This window comes from Nicotiana attenuata, chromosome 6 (assembly GCF_001879085.1).
Source record: "Nicotiana attenuata strain UT chromosome 6, NIATTr2, whole genome shotgun sequence".
NCBI lineage: Eukaryota > Viridiplantae > Streptophyta > Magnoliopsida > Solanales > Solanaceae > Nicotiana > Nicotiana attenuata.
The window spans coordinates 48354566-48374185 of record NC_031994.1 but is presented as its reverse complement, the minus strand read 5'-3'; the positions used below and the strand labels follow the sequence as shown (position 1 = coordinate 48374185).

General features: G+C 35.8%; 2 protein-coding genes across 4 annotated transcripts; one reads left to right on the top strand and one right to left on the bottom strand.

Moving 5' to 3' along the window:
• LOC109226960 (pentatricopeptide repeat-containing protein At4g14050, mitochondrial) lies at nucleotides 1703-4163 on the top strand. Its single transcript, XM_019391915.1, has one exon. It carries the CDS (start codon nucleotides 1867-1869, stop codon nucleotides 3697-3699), a length of 1833 nt encoding a protein of 610 aa, XP_019247460.1. The 5' UTR covers nucleotides 1703-1866; the 3' UTR covers nucleotides 3700-4163.
• LOC109226958 (probable acyl-activating enzyme 16, chloroplastic) lies at nucleotides 4277-18402 on the bottom strand. Of its 3 annotated transcripts, XR_002068189.1 has the most exons (19): nucleotides 17943-18388; nucleotides 15492-15713; nucleotides 14238-14352; nucleotides 12498-12585; nucleotides 12097-12308; nucleotides 11154-11272; nucleotides 9577-9726; nucleotides 9347-9414; nucleotides 8765-8870; nucleotides 8484-8642; nucleotides 7775-7828; nucleotides 7610-7690; nucleotides 6845-6982; nucleotides 6369-6528; nucleotides 5520-5599; nucleotides 5303-5448; nucleotides 4946-5117; nucleotides 4751-4808; nucleotides 4642-4658 (listed from the first exon to the last, which is right to left on the bottom strand). XR_002068189.1 is itself a non-coding variant. In XM_019391914.1 (18 exons), exons 1-18 carry the CDS (start codon nucleotides 18096-18098, stop codon nucleotides 4566-4568), a joined length of 2175 nt encoding a protein of 724 aa, XP_019247459.1. In that variant the 5' UTR covers nucleotides 18099-18402; the 3' UTR covers nucleotides 4277-4565. The 3 variants fall into 3 exon arrangements, 2 of the variants coding, with proteins under 2 accessions (XP_019247459.1, XP_019247458.1); XM_019391914.1 differs by lacking the exon at nucleotides 4946-5117 and having other exon boundaries at nucleotides 4277-4658; nucleotides 15492-15683; nucleotides 17943-18402; XM_019391913.1 differs by lacking the exon at nucleotides 4946-5117 and having other exon boundaries at nucleotides 4277-4658.

The window sequence follows — 19620 nt, the reverse complement described above, 5'->3', positions numbered from 1 at the left end:
GAAAAAAAAAAACCTTTTGGGAGAGAGGGGGCTGGCGGGTAGGCGTGGGGTGGGGTTCGGTGGGTTGGTGTGGGTGGAGAATGAGTTTTGAAAAGTGTTTTCCCTTCTCCTAATAGAAAATAATTTCCTCCAATTGGAGGAAAATGAGTTCATAAGAAAAATGTTTTCCAAAATATTTAAGCCAACCAAACATGAGAAAATTGGAAATTATTTTCCGGAAAATGTTTTCCTTTATACCAAGCACACCCTAATGGTCTTTGATTTTGTTATCTTTAGGTTTATGTTGTATAAGTTTAAGTAGTAATTTTTTTTTCAACTAATACATAGAGATTTTGATATATGTTTTTTGTTGTATATATTTATACTCTACAATTGCAATAACTTTGAGTTGTGATTTTCTCTGATATCGAAGTGAGATTCTAATGTATTTTTCTTTTCCTGTTATATATAGATTTACCATTTTTATGAATATATTTTTCTATATGTTATTAATTCTTTTTGCCTCTATTTCTTTTCTTCAATGAACTTTTTTGAATTGTTTTTCCTTTTCTAACGTTGTTTCTCTTCTAACACTCCTTAAATTTTTCTTCAAATGGGTTTTGTAAATTTATAACATGTTTATTCTAAAGTTCTTTTTCGAAATTCTCAATTTCTTTTCATGCGTTTCATAATGCTCAAAGATTTATTTATTTTTGGTGTTCAAAAGAAAAGAAAGAAATCAAAGCAAATAAGAATGAGATCAAAAGAAGAATGCCTCCACAAAGAAAAAGTGTAGCGTCGTGACCTTTCTTGAGGAACAAAGACAATTCTACCATCATCATCGTAAAAGCTTTATTTGTGTTATGAAGGTTGTGCCAACAAATTCAAACGTTCAATTCACTAGGCATTAATCTATGGTATTGACAATTTGTAGATAACTTTAAGTTAACATATAATGTAATCTGATTAATTAAGAAATCACATGTAATAATAGGTTATTATTAATCAAAATTTTTAACACTGTGAATGGGTTAGGCTTTCAGTAGTTTAAAAATCACTAGACAACGAATTATTAACTTTATGAAATAAAGTATTTTTTATTTTCGGGTTATACTCTCGATGATTGAAGACTTAGTGAAGTTCATAATCAACTTGAATAATACTCATTATTCTAATGTTAGGATTTACACACAGTTAGTTTTGGTTCTTATTTTATTAAGTGTATTATTGAAAGATTTTTATATTAAAAAAATTAAATGTTCCTGTAAATGCTTGGTGAATTTTATTCTTTAAAGTGTGTCATTATCTCTAATTTAATGTTGCAGTTACTCAATTAAATGTATAGCATAAAAGCATGCTTTAACTACCAGCATAATACAATAAATTAATGGAATAAAAGTTTTGACATTTATGTTGCAAGGTAAAAGGAGGAGGTCTTCCTAATGATCTTTTGTCAAAAAGTATATATTTTTTCTCATTGAAATTTTCATCTTCTCAATATACAACTAACAATATTTAATTTCTTTTATTTGTGTATTTAGTAGTATTAAGAATCTATGCAACTTTTATTTTAATTTTAGTTTTTATTTTTTTTTGTCTTGAACTTTCTTAATTAGATAAAACTTAAGTAATGTTCATTGATAATATACAGTTAACTATACATCACATAGATTATTTGTTACAAATAAACTAAATTTATGAATTAAACTAAATGTATTTTATTTATTGGCGATTTTCTTTCTTATAAAAAGAGGAATAATATCTACATTTGTTATTAACTCGATAATTTTTTAAAATTTTATTGATGTTTGTTTATGGGTAAGTTTACTAGTAATTTATATAAGATTGGTGAAGATTAGTTTCCCTCTCTTAAAACACTGGTTATGAATGCATCACTCTCAATTTCTTCACCAACTTCAACGATGCGCCAGATTCCATTTCCCTATCGATGGCAGAAAGTTACATGCTCAAATAGTCAAGACTGGCTTAGACAGTTGCTCGTTAAAGCTTTGCAACAATCTCATAGATATGTATGGCAAATGTGGCCTCCTAGATAACGCAGTCCAACTGTTCGATGAAATGCCCCAAAGAGATTTAGCTTCATGGGCCTCAATTTTTACTGCACACAACGAAGCCAACCAACACCAAAAGACCCTTTCCCTCTTTCCCAACATGTTTTTGGAGGGTCTTTGGCCTGACCATTTTGTTTTTGCTAGTATTGTTAAGGCTTGTGCCAACTTAGGGACTTTGAAAGTTGGCAAACAAGTGCATGCTCAGTTCTTGAAATCAGAGTTTTCTCATGATGATGTTGTTAAGTCTTCTATGGTTGATATGTATGCGAAATGTGGATTGCCTGATATTGCAAGAACTGTTTTTGACGCGATCTTGGTTAAGAATATGATTTGTTCATCTGCAATGATATCGGGGTATGCACGTGTTGGGAGGAAAGATGAAGCTTTTGAGCTACTAGGAAAGTTGCCAGTAAAGAATTTGCAATGTTGGACTGCTTTGATATCTGGGTTTGTGCAAAATGGGAACTTGATTGATGCCATTGATGTTTTTCTTGAAGTAAGAAGAGAAGGTGTCGATATGAAGGACCCCTTTATTCTTTCGAGCATAATAGGAGCTTGTGCTAACTTAGCAGCCCTGCAGCTCGGGAAACAGATTCATCGATTAGTTTTAGGACTTGGTTATGAACTTAGTTTGTTTGTTAGCAATGCCCTTGTGGATATGTATGCAAAGTGTAGCGATATTGTGGAAGCAAAGAGGATGTTTGATAGCATGTTGACAAGAGATGTTGTATCTTGGACCTCAATCATTGTCGGGATGGCACAGCACGGGCAAGCTAGTGAGGCGTTATCTTTATACGATGAGATGATCTTGGCTGGCGTTAAGCCAAATAAAGTAACTTTTGTTGGATTAATCTATGCTTGTAGTCATGTTGGATTAGTAAGCAAAGGTCAGAGCCTTTTTAAATCCATGATTGAAGATTATAACTTAAGTCCTTCGCTGCAGCATTATACATGCTTGTTAGATCTATTTAGTCGATCAGGTCACCTTCAGAATGCTGAGAACCTTCTTAACACGATGCCATTTCAGCCTGATGAAGCTGCTTGGGCTGCTTTATTAAGTGCTTGTAAGCAACATGGAAATACTGAAATGGGAGTTAGGGTCGCCGATCGCTTACTGATTCTCGGACCAAAAGATCCTTCAACTTGTATACTGCTGTCAAATACATATGCTGGTGCAGCTTTGTGGGACAATGTATCTAAGTTGAGGAAGCTGCTGGCAAATTTGGAAGTTAGGAAAGAACCTGGCTACAGTTCTATTGATTTGGGAAAAGAAACTACGACATTCTATGCTGGAGAGGCATTGTATCATATGAAGGATGAGATATTTGCACTGCTAAAGGAGTTTGATTCCGAGATGAGGAAGAGAGGTTATATTCCCGATACAATGTTCGTTTTGCATGATATGGAGCAGCAAGAGAAGGAAAGGCAGCTTTTTTGGCATAGTGAGAGATTGGCTGTGGCTTATGGACTTCTGAGAACTGTTCCTGGATCAGTAATAAGGGTGGTGAAAAACCTTCGAATTTGCGGTGATTGCCACACAGTTATAAAATTTATATCAAGCATTACAGGTCGTAAAATTGTTGTCAGAGATGCAAATAGATTCCATCACTTTGATAACGGGATATGTTCATGTAATGACTTTTGGTGATTGTGTGTCTTCAACTGTTAAGTATATTTGTCCCTCTATATTTGGCAAGCTGTACATTATTTGACATCCATCGTTGGAGACTCTTTCAAATATGGGCAGCCCGATGTACTAAGTTGCCGTTATGTGCGGGGTTCGGAGAAGGGCCGGACCTCTTTCAAATATACCTGTGCTTAAGGTATCAAAAGCTGGTGGTGAGTCTTTAACTTCTTTCAGGTGTTTCAATGTGTGTTCTTCGGACATGATCTTGTATCTACCATGAAGAGTGGAACTATTTCTATTGAATACAAGGAAAGAAGATAAAGGTGATGATCATACTCTGTTTAACCCCTATTATGTTACATTGCTTTGAACTCTTCATAACCCTTTGGAGAACTCACTCCAATTTCCTGAGTTTTCTTTAGCAGGAGATATCTATAGTATGGGAATGTAACAAAATACCTATGAATTTTAGTGAAAGAGTTATTCCTCAAGACACCTGAATCTACAACTTTGATTATTAATTAGGGAGGTCTAAGTATGGAATACTTGGTTTATCGATAAAACAAAAATTAAAATACACATGGAATAGGGGAAAATAGCAACAACCATTACATCTCCCAAAATTGAATGTAATTTTTTAATTCAGGAGACGATATAACATGCTTATTGAACAAGTTTGTAGTACAAAAGTAGTTAATTTGCTTTCAATTACAACTTTTACATCCTCATAAATATACAGTTCTATTAGATTTATTCAATTTCAACCACTATATTATCATTACAAACACATTTTTTATGGAAAAATAATCTGAAAACCCATTCGCTGGTAGAAATCAGATCTTGCAGCTTTTATAGAAAAAATAGTGAGGGGATTCCAGAGAGAAGAATCATTTGTACAAGTTCTCAATTTGCTCTTTGTAGAGAGCTGCAATTTTGTCTCTCTTGATTTTCATGGTTGGTGTTAGTAAGCCACTATCAATCTGCATGCCCAAAAAGATTGTCTAAGATATAAAAATAGTCTGAAATTTAAGTCAAGTCGAATTGCCAAAGAGGTACAGTTAATAAATGGTACCGTGAAAGGTTCATCGACGATAAGGATAGGTCCAACTTGAAATGAGCAACCTGAAGTCCTGCATACCACAAAGATGGGAGAGGATTTTGTTTTCATGGAACTGGAATAAAATACTAATAGGACACAAGTAGGAACACAGTGATATATCAGTATAAGTATAACGGCTTGGTCAATGGCAGACATTAAAAGGACAACCTAGTGTACCAAGCTCCCGGTAGGCACGAGGTCCGGGAAAGGGCCGGACCACAAGGGTCTATTGTACGCAGCCTTATCCTACATTTCTGCAAGAGTGTTTCCACGGCTTGCAGCAACTTTACCAGTTACGCCAAGGCTCCCCTTCCAGTTATGTCAATGGCAGACATTAGAACTACAATTAGTATGACATAAAGAATGGAGTTAAGACCTTTCCAAAATCATATAAGAGGGTTAATTTGGTGATTTGTTGCATCATTTACACATTTCCATCAGGAAGTATCCCTTTGCTAGGTAAATAAGTTTCCTGATATAAAATATCCGGGTTAATTGGTCAATGTAGAAGCTGTAGATCCGTACCATTTTCTTAACTCCTCATATAATATGCCAACTGCTTTTTCCTTGCTAACTTCAGTGGTTTCAGAATCCACAATAGCTGATCTTTTAGCTGCTAATAGAACCTCCTCCTTATTTGGTACAATTATAGCTCCAAGACGTCGTTGATCCTACATGTTACTGATGTCAAACTTGTGCAACGTGAAAAAAAATCTTAATTATGCACTCAATGACAATTCACCTGGCCGATGACAACAATCTGCTGGATCAGACTACTTCCCATTGCAGCTTCTTCAATCTCTGATGGTTCAACATTCTCACCTAGTTGTTTCACAGGAGGCAAATACATAAAAATAAAGTTCAAAGCTCTGAATTGCAATTATAATAAGGCCAACCTCATTGCAGTTTACAAAGAGAAAAATCATCTATGATAATAAACACATAATAGAGGCCCTAACGTCGCAGGATGTTTTGGCTTGTAGCAGTAGCGAGAAATGTTTTGGAAGAAAGGTGCGTAAGTGTATTTGCAAATTTTTTTAGAAAAAACTCTAGGCAGCCACTGGACCTCGCTTAAGCGAGCTTTTCTCACTTTTTTTTGCTCGCCTCGCTTCTCGCTTTTTTGCCCGAAGCGCTCGCTTTTTTTCAGATGCCTCACTTTAGGTCAGAAAAGCGCAGACCTTGCGACTCGCCTTGCTTCAGCGCTTTAAGCGAGAAGCGCTCGCTTTTAATAACCCTGATCCAACCCGTCCACTCTACCTACATGAATACATCACTCACCAGTACATCCAAACTTGGAGGCATTGAATGGCGTACACGTTTATTGGTTTAAATTGGCACTTATACTTTTCACTTTCAGCTATAAATTGGACAAACCGAAATCTTTATTCATAGGAGGGGAGAGTTCCAGACGTTCTGCCTCTTATTTTTCATCTTTTTCATTTGGGGTGGGGAAGAAGGTGGTCGGGACTTTGGGGTTTGGTGAAAGCTAATCTGCATTCGAACACATAACTGACAACACTACAACATAGACAGACTTACATGTTGCTAAGGTAGTCAAAGAGCAGGCACACTAGAAATAATTATAGCTCACCAGTTGAAAGGACTATGGTATCCTTTGCACGGCCTTCAAGGACTATTACACCCCCACTTTTACGACTTCGCCCTACAGAATGATCAGGCGTGATCCAACCAAGATCACCAGTGTTCAGCCATCCATTCTCATCAATTGCTTGTTTTGTTGCCAACGGATTCTAACAATAATTTACATAAAAATGATGGTTAACCAACACTGCAAGTGGAATAATATTCCGGAGTAACATATACAGCAGAAAAGTGACCGCCTATGAAGCTAGAAGGCAGAACATGCTTTTGATGTCTTTCATAATGACAAAGAGTAACAAGGAAGCTCTTCATAATTATTGCTGAAAAAGCAACAAAAGGGAGACATGGAGTAGTTACAATTCATAGGATTCAACTGATCAAGCTATTGCATTGCATTGCATTAACAGGTCTAACTAAGAGGAACTGTAGAATTCATTACGCTCAAACAAAAATTTATGCACTAACCTTATAGTAGCCCTTCATTACTAGTGGCCCTCTGGCTTTGACAATGCCTCTTGAGCCTGGAGGAAGGACCTCATCTGTTTCAGCATTTACAATTTTTACTTCTACATGCCGAATGGGATGCCCAACTGAGCCAAGTACCTTCAGAGATCAAATTGATGATGGTGTTATATGAATATCACATTCAGAATGTGCATAATTAAAGCAAAGTAGTGATAGAAACTAGCCTAAGAATATGTAAAATACAAGTCGCATTTTTGTGTGGTGGGAAGCAACAAATGTGCCATATGAAACAATTTCACGTAATGGTTGTGGTATTATGACATCTTTAATAGATATAATCAAAGGTACGTGAAGCCTGTGAATTGAATACTTCACTAAATTCAAAAGAATACTTTAGGAAAAACTGTTTTTCAGCATATCTTGATGAATGAACTGCTTGAAATTTTTGCATCATAAAGTCTGACTGAAGGTAATGTTATGCTCTTATATCAATAGCAGTTAACTTATTGGTAACTATATTCGTGGTTGCTAGATTCAGAGGAAAGTATTCTTTTATCGGTATACAGAAGAAAGTATTTTAATTTACTTCACGTCCTCCACCAGATTGCCACATAAGAATTTATAATGAATGCCTGCAGAAAGATGCTTAGAAGCTCAAGGCACTGCTCTATACCAATATCATACAAGGTATCTCTATGAGAAACTTCAATGTCGAAGCAGAAGTTGAATTCTTTTGGTTCTATAGGTAGAGGATACAGTACTTACATTACACGCAGGATGACGGGCAGCAATCACGGGAGATGACTCAGTCAGACCATATCCATTCTGAATCTTTATGTCAATGGCCTAAGAATTACCAAATGGCATGTAAGAAAGGAGCACGAATCCAATTGCCTACTAACAATAGTTAAGACTATAAGAGCTACTAACCTCAAAGAACTTGTCAACATGTGAAGAAAGACTACCACCTCCACTTACGCCAGCCTGTAAAATATAGAAGGAAGGTAATCAACTGTCTTCACAATCTAGTGGATCTAAGTCACGTTGGGCCATGCAGAATATAAATAACAGTAAAACATTAGCAAGATCTTTACAGAAAAGAGTAGGATGTGGCTGTTAACAAGGTGTCAAAAGATGAAAGTTTACAACTATGCATTTGAAAAAACAACTGCACGAAAACATGTTAGCTATTTTCTGCAACCTTTTCTAGTTATTTCCACTCACATTGACATGAGAGTATGTGTATTGTCTCCAACCTTTTCAAATTATTTCCACTCACATTGACATGAGAAAAACTTTCATCTTCTCACTTTTAAAATTTCTTATTTTACTTTCTTTCTATTTCTAAACATTTGAGGGATTTTACTGGGTCGTTGTTGTTTTGTTGTTGTCTATTTCTAAACTTACTTTGTCCAACTGATGTTGTACGTTTATCCTATTAGCTCTTCTATTTTCTTTTGATACACCCTAACTGCATCAAAAATTTCTTTGTGTCGTGGATATGTACAGTGTACCTAGCTCGCCCATGTTTTAATAATATGGAGAAAATGGCAGAAGTTTAACAATGATGCATCAACCTTCGAACTTCAGAGATGCACCAGACAAAGAACCAGAAGTCACAAACAGTAGCATATCCGACCTTTGAAATACCAATGCTTGCGTGTATTTTACTGTACACAATTTTCTTCGCCAGCATATGCAGCGGCCATAATATAGCAGCAATAGTTCTAGCCCACAACCAGTCGAGCAATGATACAATATATGAAGGTTGCTTGGTGTCCTTCATTAAACATTTCCCCTGCATAAGAGACCATGATATAAAAGAGTAAATCATGATTATCTAAGCAAAACTCTGTGCTTGTCACTACAATAATGGTGCGTATAAGCTGAATTCATAGTACAATAATATCAGGAATTAACCTCGTAAATCCTTTTTGCCTCCATGTAAGCCATACTGATCCTTAAGAATAATAGGGCAATGAGTTTACGAGCAGCAGAGTTTGAATTGATCTGCTTTAGAATTCCACTGTAAAGTTCATAAACAGTCGTGTATCATTTAATAATATAGAATAATAAAAAATGATTACCTGGAGATATTTCAAGAGAAAAATGCCATAAAGCACAAAAAATTCCAGCAGTTTAAGAAACGAGAAAGTCAAAGGAATGGGAAACAAATTTATCTAGTGAACAGTGACATTTGGAGAAGAATTTCCATCATAATCAAGCGGTAAAATTGTTTCAAAAGATTAAGGGAACAAGGAGATTTATAGCAGAGGTTTTACTCAGTATTTCTTCAGAAAACACCTTGGCGGACAAAGTACTACCTTCTTTTATCATTCAGAAGGTTACCATTTTCTATTACCCAATCAGTTCTCAGCATGCAACTGATTTTTTTCGTTGTCCCAGAAAAAACAACTTTTTAGAGGAAGAGTTTCTATGAATTAGACAAGAAAAGTTCTCCAGAACACAGTCTTAGAATAGCCATCCACATTAAGGACATACCTGTATAATGTCTCATACACTAAAGGAACACTTATCAAGTAATGTGGCTGATAACGCCGCAAATCTTCCTACAACAGTAAGAAGGTTGCTGAGGCAGTGGTAACAAAGATTAATAATCAAAGTACCAATAAATTTAAGGGGACAAAATATTAGGGCAGAGATCAGATCAATGTTTTAGATTCTCTCAAAACATATAAGGGGTTTAGATTGACTACAGAATGGAAACACACCTTCAAATTTTTCACAGTTGTGTACACTTGCTCTGTTCCATGTGTGAATATGAAATATTCACAAGCACGCTCATATGCATGCCAAGGCGGAAGCATGCTTAGAAATCTGTCCCCAGGTACAGCAGGTACAATCTCCCCCAAATTCAAAATCTAACAAAGAGAATGCAGGGATGTCAACAACTTTATGTACCCAAATACTAGCAGTCCAGCATACTTATCGATACTACATATACTTTTGAAAGTTAAAGAACACGGATGCTTGGATATTAACATGATACTAAAAGATGGGAAACCAACCAAACAAAAGATCAGTCAGAAAAATAGTAGCAACACCAGAAAACATTGTTTTCTATATATAATGGTAATAGTAAGAAAACAGGCACCCATTCAAGCAATTAGGATCACCAAGAAAATTTCTTGTTGGTTTTAGTTTCACGCTGCTTTTACGGTGATTATTCCGACTGCATGACGATTCTTTTTGGTGACGTTTTAGTGACACTGACTCTTTTATGTGACCGTTTTGCTGGCACCGTGCCTCTTTATAGTGATCGCTCTGGTAGAACCACAACTCTTTCTAGTGAGCATTCCAGAGGTAACACGTTTCTTCTCAGTGGCTTTTACAGCGTTACGGCTAAAAGCCTCTCATGAGCACTATTTTATAAACATTTAAAGCAATATATTCTCCAAAACCCGTTTTCTCTTCTTTCTCTTCATGATATCAGAGTTGGGATATTGAGTCCATTTTCTGGACATTAAATTTCGATCATTGTCCTGACAAGTTTTTCGACTACTCTAAGCTGCCAATTCAAGCAATGCTAATGATGTTCTAAAGATTTGTGTAATTGTACCTCTTCGGGAGGAGTAAGAAAAGATACATTTCCATATATATAACAAGAAGCGCTTTCTTTACACAATTACCATCAACTTTCAGGGGACAAGAATTCCAGCACTGCTTTTCTTTTGGTGATTGTTCATTATTCTAGCAACACTACTCGGACAGTTGTTCACTATTCAAGTATTTTTTTAGCAGTTCTCATATTGGAAATAAGTAAACTCACGACGTTTCACCACCTTGAGTTTGAGGGCTTCTGAAAGTTAAGAAAATCATCAAAATATTTGGTAGAATATCCTCGATGATAATGTCATAACTAAGAATTCAGAAATAGGATTCTTTCTTTAAAAAGCCTATATAAGGAGCCCGATTAGTAGTTAACCTACAATTCAGCAAGAGGTTTTTTCTCTTTTCCTTCTCTCTTTCACAAAACTAAACCTCACTTCTCAACCTAACTTTTTCTCATTGACACATTTTTCCAAGGGTATTTATTCGTTTTTCTGCCAAGAAAATCACAAGAGTACAGAACCTATGGAAGTGCAAATTTTAAGATGACATAGCGCTCAAGTTCAATGACAGATTGGTCCATCTATCCTTTTCCCTGATTTTGTACCTCAAGTAAATAGCTTCCTTTCAGAACAAAGATCAGAATAACAGGATAAAGGTAATAAGACACTGATGAACTCGCAAAAATTAGCTACAACTACAGAATTCTTAGCACTAGAGTAAATGTACAAGTGCAAACCTGGTGAAGCAGATTTTTATGCGTAAGCATGACACCTTTTGGATTACCGGTGGTTCCACTGGTATAGACAATTGTAGCCACATCATTAGAGTTGATTGCCTCATATGAATATTGTTTCCCTAAAAAATTATTTTGTTAGATACAGATATTCTCCCCAAAAGGAACTACATTATTGAAAAGTGCAACTTCAGAATCAAAGACAAAATAAAACTGTTACCAAACTGAATTATCGCATTGAGCACATAACTGAGAAACATATAACTGCTAAATATATATAGCGAATACAGACTAGATATCGAGCTCATTACCAACATGGAAGTTGTAACAGAAATAGAAAGGGTAAAAAACAGAGTTGCTCTAATAACCATGAAAGATGTTAATAATCACTTGTCACCGGCCAAATTTATTTGAACACAAAAATTCCTACTAGCTAGAAGTTCTACTAGCTTGAATAAACATGTCCAAAATTCCATAAATTACGGGGTTACATTTCCACAAGCTAAAAGGGAAGCAGCAGGCCAAATTGTGATGATAGAATTAGCATGAGCTTCAGGATATTGATCTCTATGCTGAAGTCTCGAAATTTAATCTACTAAATAATGATTTATTGTGTCTACACCAGGGAGGAGTTATCTTTAGCGTTAGTATCTCAGAGAGCTCACGTACATAACATATACAGGAAAAGAGTCGGGAAGATAAACTTGCAACTTGAAGTAGAAAACTTCTTAAGACAACTACGTTTTAAGAAGATGATAAAGAAAAGTAGAGAGGAGAGAAAGAGCAAAATTACCAGGTTTATTCTAAATGCAGGATAAAGAGTCAAATAAATTCTATTGTTTGAAGAAAAGAAATCACCAATATATCATCTTAGGAAAACACTAAGTAGTTTTAAGCAAGAAATATTTTTTAATTTAAATTATGTCTCTTACAGTAAATGTCTTACTGGCATCTTCAGAATCAAGTAGATCCACACGACTCTTGTGACCCAATTCTATAATCTCCTTATAAGTATATACAGGATATCCCTGCATGGCTTCTCTTCCAAGGCTTGATTTCTCGCCCCAAAGTATAATAGCAAATCGTACAGCTGCGTGGGAACCAAAGGTGTCTGCAATCCGGTTGTACATCTCAGGATTGTCAATAGCAAGAGCGACACTGGCAAAATGCATGCAGAAAAAATAGGCTACTTCATCAAATCGATCACACTTGCTGGTGTAAACTAAACAACGAGAAACCCATGATTTTATAATCTGTCCACAAATGAGTAGAAGAAGTAACATGCTCATTAACATGTTAATTGGAACAACCAATCAAATCTCAATGCGCAAGAGCATCTGCACTAACCTTTCAGAGTGGCTGTATAATTGCAATAGCTCTTGAACTGATGACCTTGAACCCCTCACAACGTTGATAGCCCCACTCGCCATCATACCTAAAGGAAATTGGACACTTCTACAACAGAGCTTCCACTTAAATTGAACATAATTTGGACTGTGATTTTACACTATACCCCTACTTCACATATCATAACAGAAGAAAACCACAGTACATATAGTAGTCCTTTCGAATAAGAGCATCAGTGATTAAGCAACCCCATTTACCATCTCGTTGACATGCTTGAATTCAAGTTATTTTACAGGACAGAGGACAGCATATTACCTTACGATGGTAAATGGTGATTTTGTACGTTTGCAAATGATAGACGATAACAGCCTGCTGACTTATCCCCTATTTAAACAAGCTAACTCAGAAGCTTGAGCACTTGGCAGCTGTTCAGTATCTCATTTTCAAGCGTTTTGAGAACTCAAATCCTGGAGATAACCAAGCAACTACCACCCCTCAATGGATGAGCTGAAAAGTAGCCCCTTCATTCTCCGTGATAATGAGCAGGAAAAAAAGAGTGGTTAAATGGGCAATTACCAAGGTGAACGATGAAATGCATGCCATTGATTCCTTCCCTAATATGAGAATTCCTCTACAGAACTCTTAAGTAAGGAAAAACTGGGTATGTCTCCCATTGCATTATCCGAATTGTGTGCGCTTTCAATTGTTAATTTGGTTGATGAATTACGTTGATTATGAATGTACTATTTGTTTACTACTACTAGCCAGTCATTAAGTCCTATAACAGGTAATTTATCAAAAAAAGATTGTCCTACCACAAATAAACTTGGGTGTTATTTTGAAGGATAAAACAAAACAAAGCACGAACATAATTCATAGATTCGAACCACGTGCCATTGGCTTTAGGGATTTCTCCGTTGCCAAAAAAAATACTCTAGGGGTTTGGCCTAGTGGCAAGAGCGCAATGTGTGACGCATGGGTTGGGCACACAACACAGGTTCAAACCCTGCCGCAGACAAAAGCCTGGTATTTGAGGGGAGGAGGATAGAGGGGTGAGCCCATTATCCACCAAATTCTGAACCGTGGGCCACCAACCTCAAGGATTTTTTTTCGGTTATAAGAAAAGATGAAAAATAATTCAAGGGCTTTAAATTCAAGTTATGTACCTGATATATTTCTTGAGACATAATGGCCAAAAACAGTTAAATGATCAAAAGCCCTTCAGTATAAGGGCAGCCCAGTGCACAAAGCATCCCATTATTCACGCAGGGTCTGGGCCCTGGGGAAGGGCGGCAATCCAAGAGGTATAATGTAGACAGCCTACCCTAATGCTTCCACGGCTAGAACCCGTGAGTTATATGCCCTTCAACATACAAACTAATATTATCATAGTTTAATCGCAAAGATGGTGCTTCCAACTTTTGTCTCCTTATGTAGAGGGTTCAACTTTTTCAAGAAGCCATTATACCCCTATAATTGGTGAGCCAATAACCTAAAATTCTTGTCTTTTTCATTAGCATATGACTATTTTCATGATCCATAAGTTTTACATGCGCATTTTAGGTTCAAGCCATTTATGATAATCAAGGGCTTTAATCCAAGTATCTAGGATTATCCTAATCTGCAAAAGAGCATGGGAAAATTTTTGAAATCCAAAAAGAAAGAAAAAAGTAATAGGTAATAAATAAAGCTAAAAGTTACCGCTTTCTAGGATTTACAAAATAGGATGAATTGATTTACCTTGATCTGCAGCAAGCCATCGACATGAATTATCAGCAAAGAGCGCAATCTTCTCATTTGGCTTTAGCCCGACAACTCTCAAACCTTCAGAGAAATCCACAATCTCCTGGTAAAGCTGCATTTTTTGGTAATGCATTTAGAAAAAGTACTATGGATAGAATAGGAGAGCTGATAACATAGTTAAATGCACTTAATTTCCCCGATTAGCTAGTCGCCTTCTCGCAAAAATTTGATTAAGTAGTAACTACAAGAATCCTCAATCCATAAGCTTCAAATCCTGAATTCGCCTCTGGAGACCACAATTTTACTACATTATCCTTTGCTATCTAGCATTAGTACAACTACTCTCAGGCACAACCGTATATTCATGATAAATGATCTGCCCAAGTCTCAAAAGATCCAACGATCATTTACATTAGATTAAATTAAAAGAAGATTACTAGGTCATCTCATCGTTTCCCTATTATAAAATAAGGAAAAGAAGATTGCTAGGTGAAATTTCTGTTGCCTCACAGATTTTCGACTTTTTAGATCCACTTCATGTTTGGGATGAAATGCTTCCACCCTCCACAATGATCAGGACTAGAAGCATTCATGAAACTATTCATAGAAATCATGTTTAGAGCTATAGAAGCTTGAAATAAGAAATCAAATTCTACCACCCATTTTTGGAACAAAGGGAGCACAGAATATACGACGATTTCTTTTTTGAGAAGGAATATACGACAAATTTACCTGAAAGAAAAGGAAGAAAAAGGAAGACTGACGAGCTAACGATGAAGGAGATCCCTAAAGCCAAAGGCAAGGCCATACACCGTTTGGTTCGCCATGCCTAAATGCAACCACTTACTCAAACAAAAGACTATAATCCTACACCAATATTGACTCATAAATACTAAAAAAGAAGAACCTACCTAGGAACTCATGTTGATAATAATTGTTCACTAGCAAATGCTTACAAATGAAAAGATGGGAAGCACACGCATATGGATAACAAGATGGATAGTTTCATGCAGTCAACCAACAGTGGGCCACTACACTAACTTGTGAAAGCAACTATCATTCTAGAGAAAAAAAGCTCTTAAAAACAGAAAAAAACTTTAAAGCAGGATTTAATGAATTCTCATTCTGCACAACTCCACATATTGAAATAATAAATACAAATGGTTAAATATTTCAACTTTAGATAAAAATAAACCAAAAGAAAAGGATATACTTAGAATAAGATGAGAATACAGAAAAAAAAAAGTTGACCTGTTTATAAGTCATGCTTGTAGGAGGATCATGATATGGGTCCACAACTGCTACACGATCCCCAAATTTCTCTGCCGAAGTCCGCCAAATGTCGGGAACAGTTCTCCACTCTGTCAAGGGCAACCCACCATTACCGGACAACAATTCACTTTCTAGAAAAGGCGAGAACTTCCTCATTTCCATTTCTGCGGTCTGGAAACATGATTCGATGAAAGCTGAACGCTACATGATAAGCTTTCAAATTGACTAAAAACAATTGATAGGTATACCTAATGCAGATCCCAACTTCTCAGATAAAAATAGATTAATACAGGTAAATTTATATACTTATAGGACGGCCGGAGAGTCAGTGAACGTTACAATTAAAAGACCACCATGTGTCTCCTGACACTTTATCTTCTCTAGTCTTCCACTGTAATAATTTTTGATGATTCAACTAAGAAGCTTAACTCAAAAACTGGAGAGGGTTATAACTTATAAAGGATGGTGGATTGGTAGTGAAGAATTTGAAACTTCACAATAGAAGTCTTCGTTGATCGGGAGATTGGGAGGGTGAACCTTTTGATTGAGAAACTAGCAGTGATTTATCGAAGAAAGTTTGTAAAACTTTTCTTATCGGATAGCCAATGTAGATGGCAAGTTTTCTACGAACTCAAGTTATAGGCTGTTGTGAAAATAAAATATTGACGATGAGATTTATCTGCCCTAAAAAATGTAGATGGAAACAAAATCTCCACCTAAAATGGCATGCTTTATATGGATTCTTACATAATGCAGCCTAACACAGGATAACTTATAGAGAAGAGGCTTTAAATATGCAAATTATGGTGCACGCAAGGGTATTCTAGTGGTCAATGAAGTTGAATAAAGACCACGGAAGACCAGGGTTACTAGCGAAAAAACTAGGCAATTTCTTCTTAGCTGCCTAAGTCTGGGTGAGCAGACTTACCACCTAGAGTTACCCAATATCTATATAGTTTGGATGGTGCAGCTATTCGGGTTGAGGTGTGTGCAAACTAACCGGATTACCACAGCAATAAAAATACAATAGAGGTATCACCCGTCCTAATATTACTCTCGCCCAAACACGCTTAAATTCGAAATTCTGATGGAATCCATACAGTTATGGAGCATTTCTTTTAACATATACGGAGTCCAGTGGGTTATGCCCAAATGCTTGAAAGAGGCTACAAGCTGGGTAGGGACAAAGGACACCAAAGAGGCAAAGACAAGCTTGGAGAGAAATTCCTCTCTGTGTAGCGTGGATAGATAGAAACCATAGATGCTTGATGGGAAAGAACATACATCTGTTGTAAAGTTCAAATATCTTGAAAATCATCAATTTTTGTGCAGGATGAAAATTGTAAATAAAATAGATGATATGCTGGACTTAATTGACTCCTTACAGCTATAAAAGGGATCGGTCCGGCACTTTTATACAGATGACTACACCTGCTTTCTGCCGCTCTATCAATGAGATTACATTACTTATCGAAGAATTATTGCAAGATCGGTACACAAAATGCATCAAAAATAAAACTATAATTGGAGGCTAACTAAATTTAGTTGGTATTAACAAAATTACATTAAAACGCAAAAGGGTACTGAATCCAATAAAAAAGTATTAGCGACATTCATTCAGGAAATTTCCATTCCGAATGCAATTAATGCTGCTTATGCTTCCCAAGCTTAAGTCAACTATAGCAATTATACTTTCAACCTGGACTCAGTTACAACACATAGGAAAACATTGCACAATTAATGTATAACAATGATAAATAGTCCCTCTGCCCAATTTATATGTAACGCGCTTTCCTCTATAGGCTGTCCCAAAAAAATACACCTTTCTACACTTGGAAACTATAACTCTGAACTTTCAATTTTACCCTTAATGACATTTAACTAGAGCCGGTATGGAGGGATAGAGATAGGCTGACTCCTCGGTACTAAGCCAATGCAAAACTTAACTTTTCGCATAGGAGGTAACCCAAGTAATCTTCTGGAAATACATTTCCGAATACGCAATTTTATAGACATGCAAATGTCTATGACAATGTTTTAGACCACAAGTGTCAAAAAAATTCTATATTTCTTAACTTTGTTCCTACTTCCTAGTCAAAAAATAGTCACATAAAATAGGACAGAGGGAGTATAATTTACAATGATGATTACAATTAACAACTATAGTTAAAGGGCAGCCCGGTGCACTAAGCTGTCGTTGTGCGCGGGGTCCGAGGAAGGCCAGACCACAGGGTTTTATTGTATGCATTATTACACTGCATTTCTGCAAGAGGCGGTTTCCACGACTCGAAGCCGTCAACTCGTGAACTTTTGGTCACGTAGCAGCAACTTTACCAGTTAGCCATGGCTCTCCTTCAATTAACAACTATAATTATTTAAAAAAGAAAGAAAACCAGCAAGAGCATTACATAACAAAGTACTAAGAATCACCTTAGACTCGCAATAAACTCGACCAACCCTCTGACTTGTGTGTGACTTGGAGTTGACCAATTTCTGCTGAGACCAAAAATGGCTTACCCCATATCTTCCACTATATGGGGTAGCAAAAAGATTGAATTTTAGACTCATGGTAATCATCTCTGACATCTACAACAATACCCTTTTAATTTCTGTGCATAAATATATTGTACAGAGGTAATTCCCTGATGTTATAGAGTGAAATCGTGAGGGTATTAATGGTGAGAAGGAGTCAATTAAGCAAAGAAAAATAGAGAGGAACAAAGCTGCAGCATTGAAGTAACCGCAGAGAAGAATTAAAAGGGGTGGAAAATAGTAAAGAATTGATGACTTTTAGGAATTCATTCACGAGTGAGGGACAGTGTGTGTGTGTGTGAGAGAGAGAGAGCGCGCATTGGTTAGTGTGACATTCGACAAGTTTGGCAACCAATCTATAATAGTAATAGCCCGGTTGGCCAAGCCTGAAGAATTTAACTTATTTTGAAAAGTGTTTTTCCCAAAGTATTTTTAGAGAGAATTAATTATTTTCAAAAATATTTTTAATCAATAATTTGTGTTTTCTAACTTTTCAGAAAGTGTTTTTAAGTATCAAATTATAAATAAGGACATGAATAGTTTATTTAATAGTTAATATTATAAGTAAATAAATAATCTCAAAAATTTATTATTACAAGCAATGATTAAAATTTTTCATTTTATTAAATATATTAAAAAATACTTAATTCTTTTAATATAAGTTGAATATATTAAAAATTATTCAACAAATATAAAAGCATTCACTAAAGTCACTATATATTAGAAGTTATCCTAAAAATAAGAAGAAATACTTATACATTAATATCCTAAGTATTTGGCTTAACGCTTATTTTGATATATACTATATTTTGTTAAAGGTATTTTTGGTAAGAAGAAAAGTCAAACTGCTTCTGCTTATGCTTTTAGGAAGAAACTACGGTACTTTTTTCTGCTTATCAGAAACTACTTCTGCTTCTTCCCAAAAGCACCTTTTTTCCCCCAAAAACTTGGCCAAACACCTCAAGTTAGGAAAAGAAAAAAAAAATACTTTTGGCCTCTTGAAAAGCTTGGCCAAACATGCTATAACTCTCTTTGGGCTCGTTTGATATGAGGGATAAGGAATAATTAATCTCGAGATTAAATTTAAGAAGAGTGTATCCCATGTTTGGTCGAGAAAAATTGTGGTATAATTAATCCTGAGATTAGTTATCTCGGGATTGTAGTATTTTTTTTATCCCTATTGAAAGGTGGATAACTAATCCCGGAATAATTAATCCTGGAATAACTTCTTTCCAACCAAACGACCCCTTTAACTACTAGTAGTACTATGAAAATGTAGTTTCCTACCCTTATTTGTCTCTTCTTGAATTTCAAGAAACAAATTAATATAGGAAGAGTATTTATAGCCTGTTTGGCCAATTTTCTCCGAACTGAAGCGTTTGGCCAAGCTTTTAAAAGTAAAAAAAAATATTTTTAAGTAGAAGCAGAAGCAATTTTGGAGAAGCAGAAAAAAAATAGCTTCTTCCTAGAAGCACTTTTTTGAGAAGCACTTTTGAGAAAATATACACTTAAAAGTACCTTTTTAAAACTTGGCCAAATACTGATTACTGTTTAGAAGCGTATTTCTAATTAATTA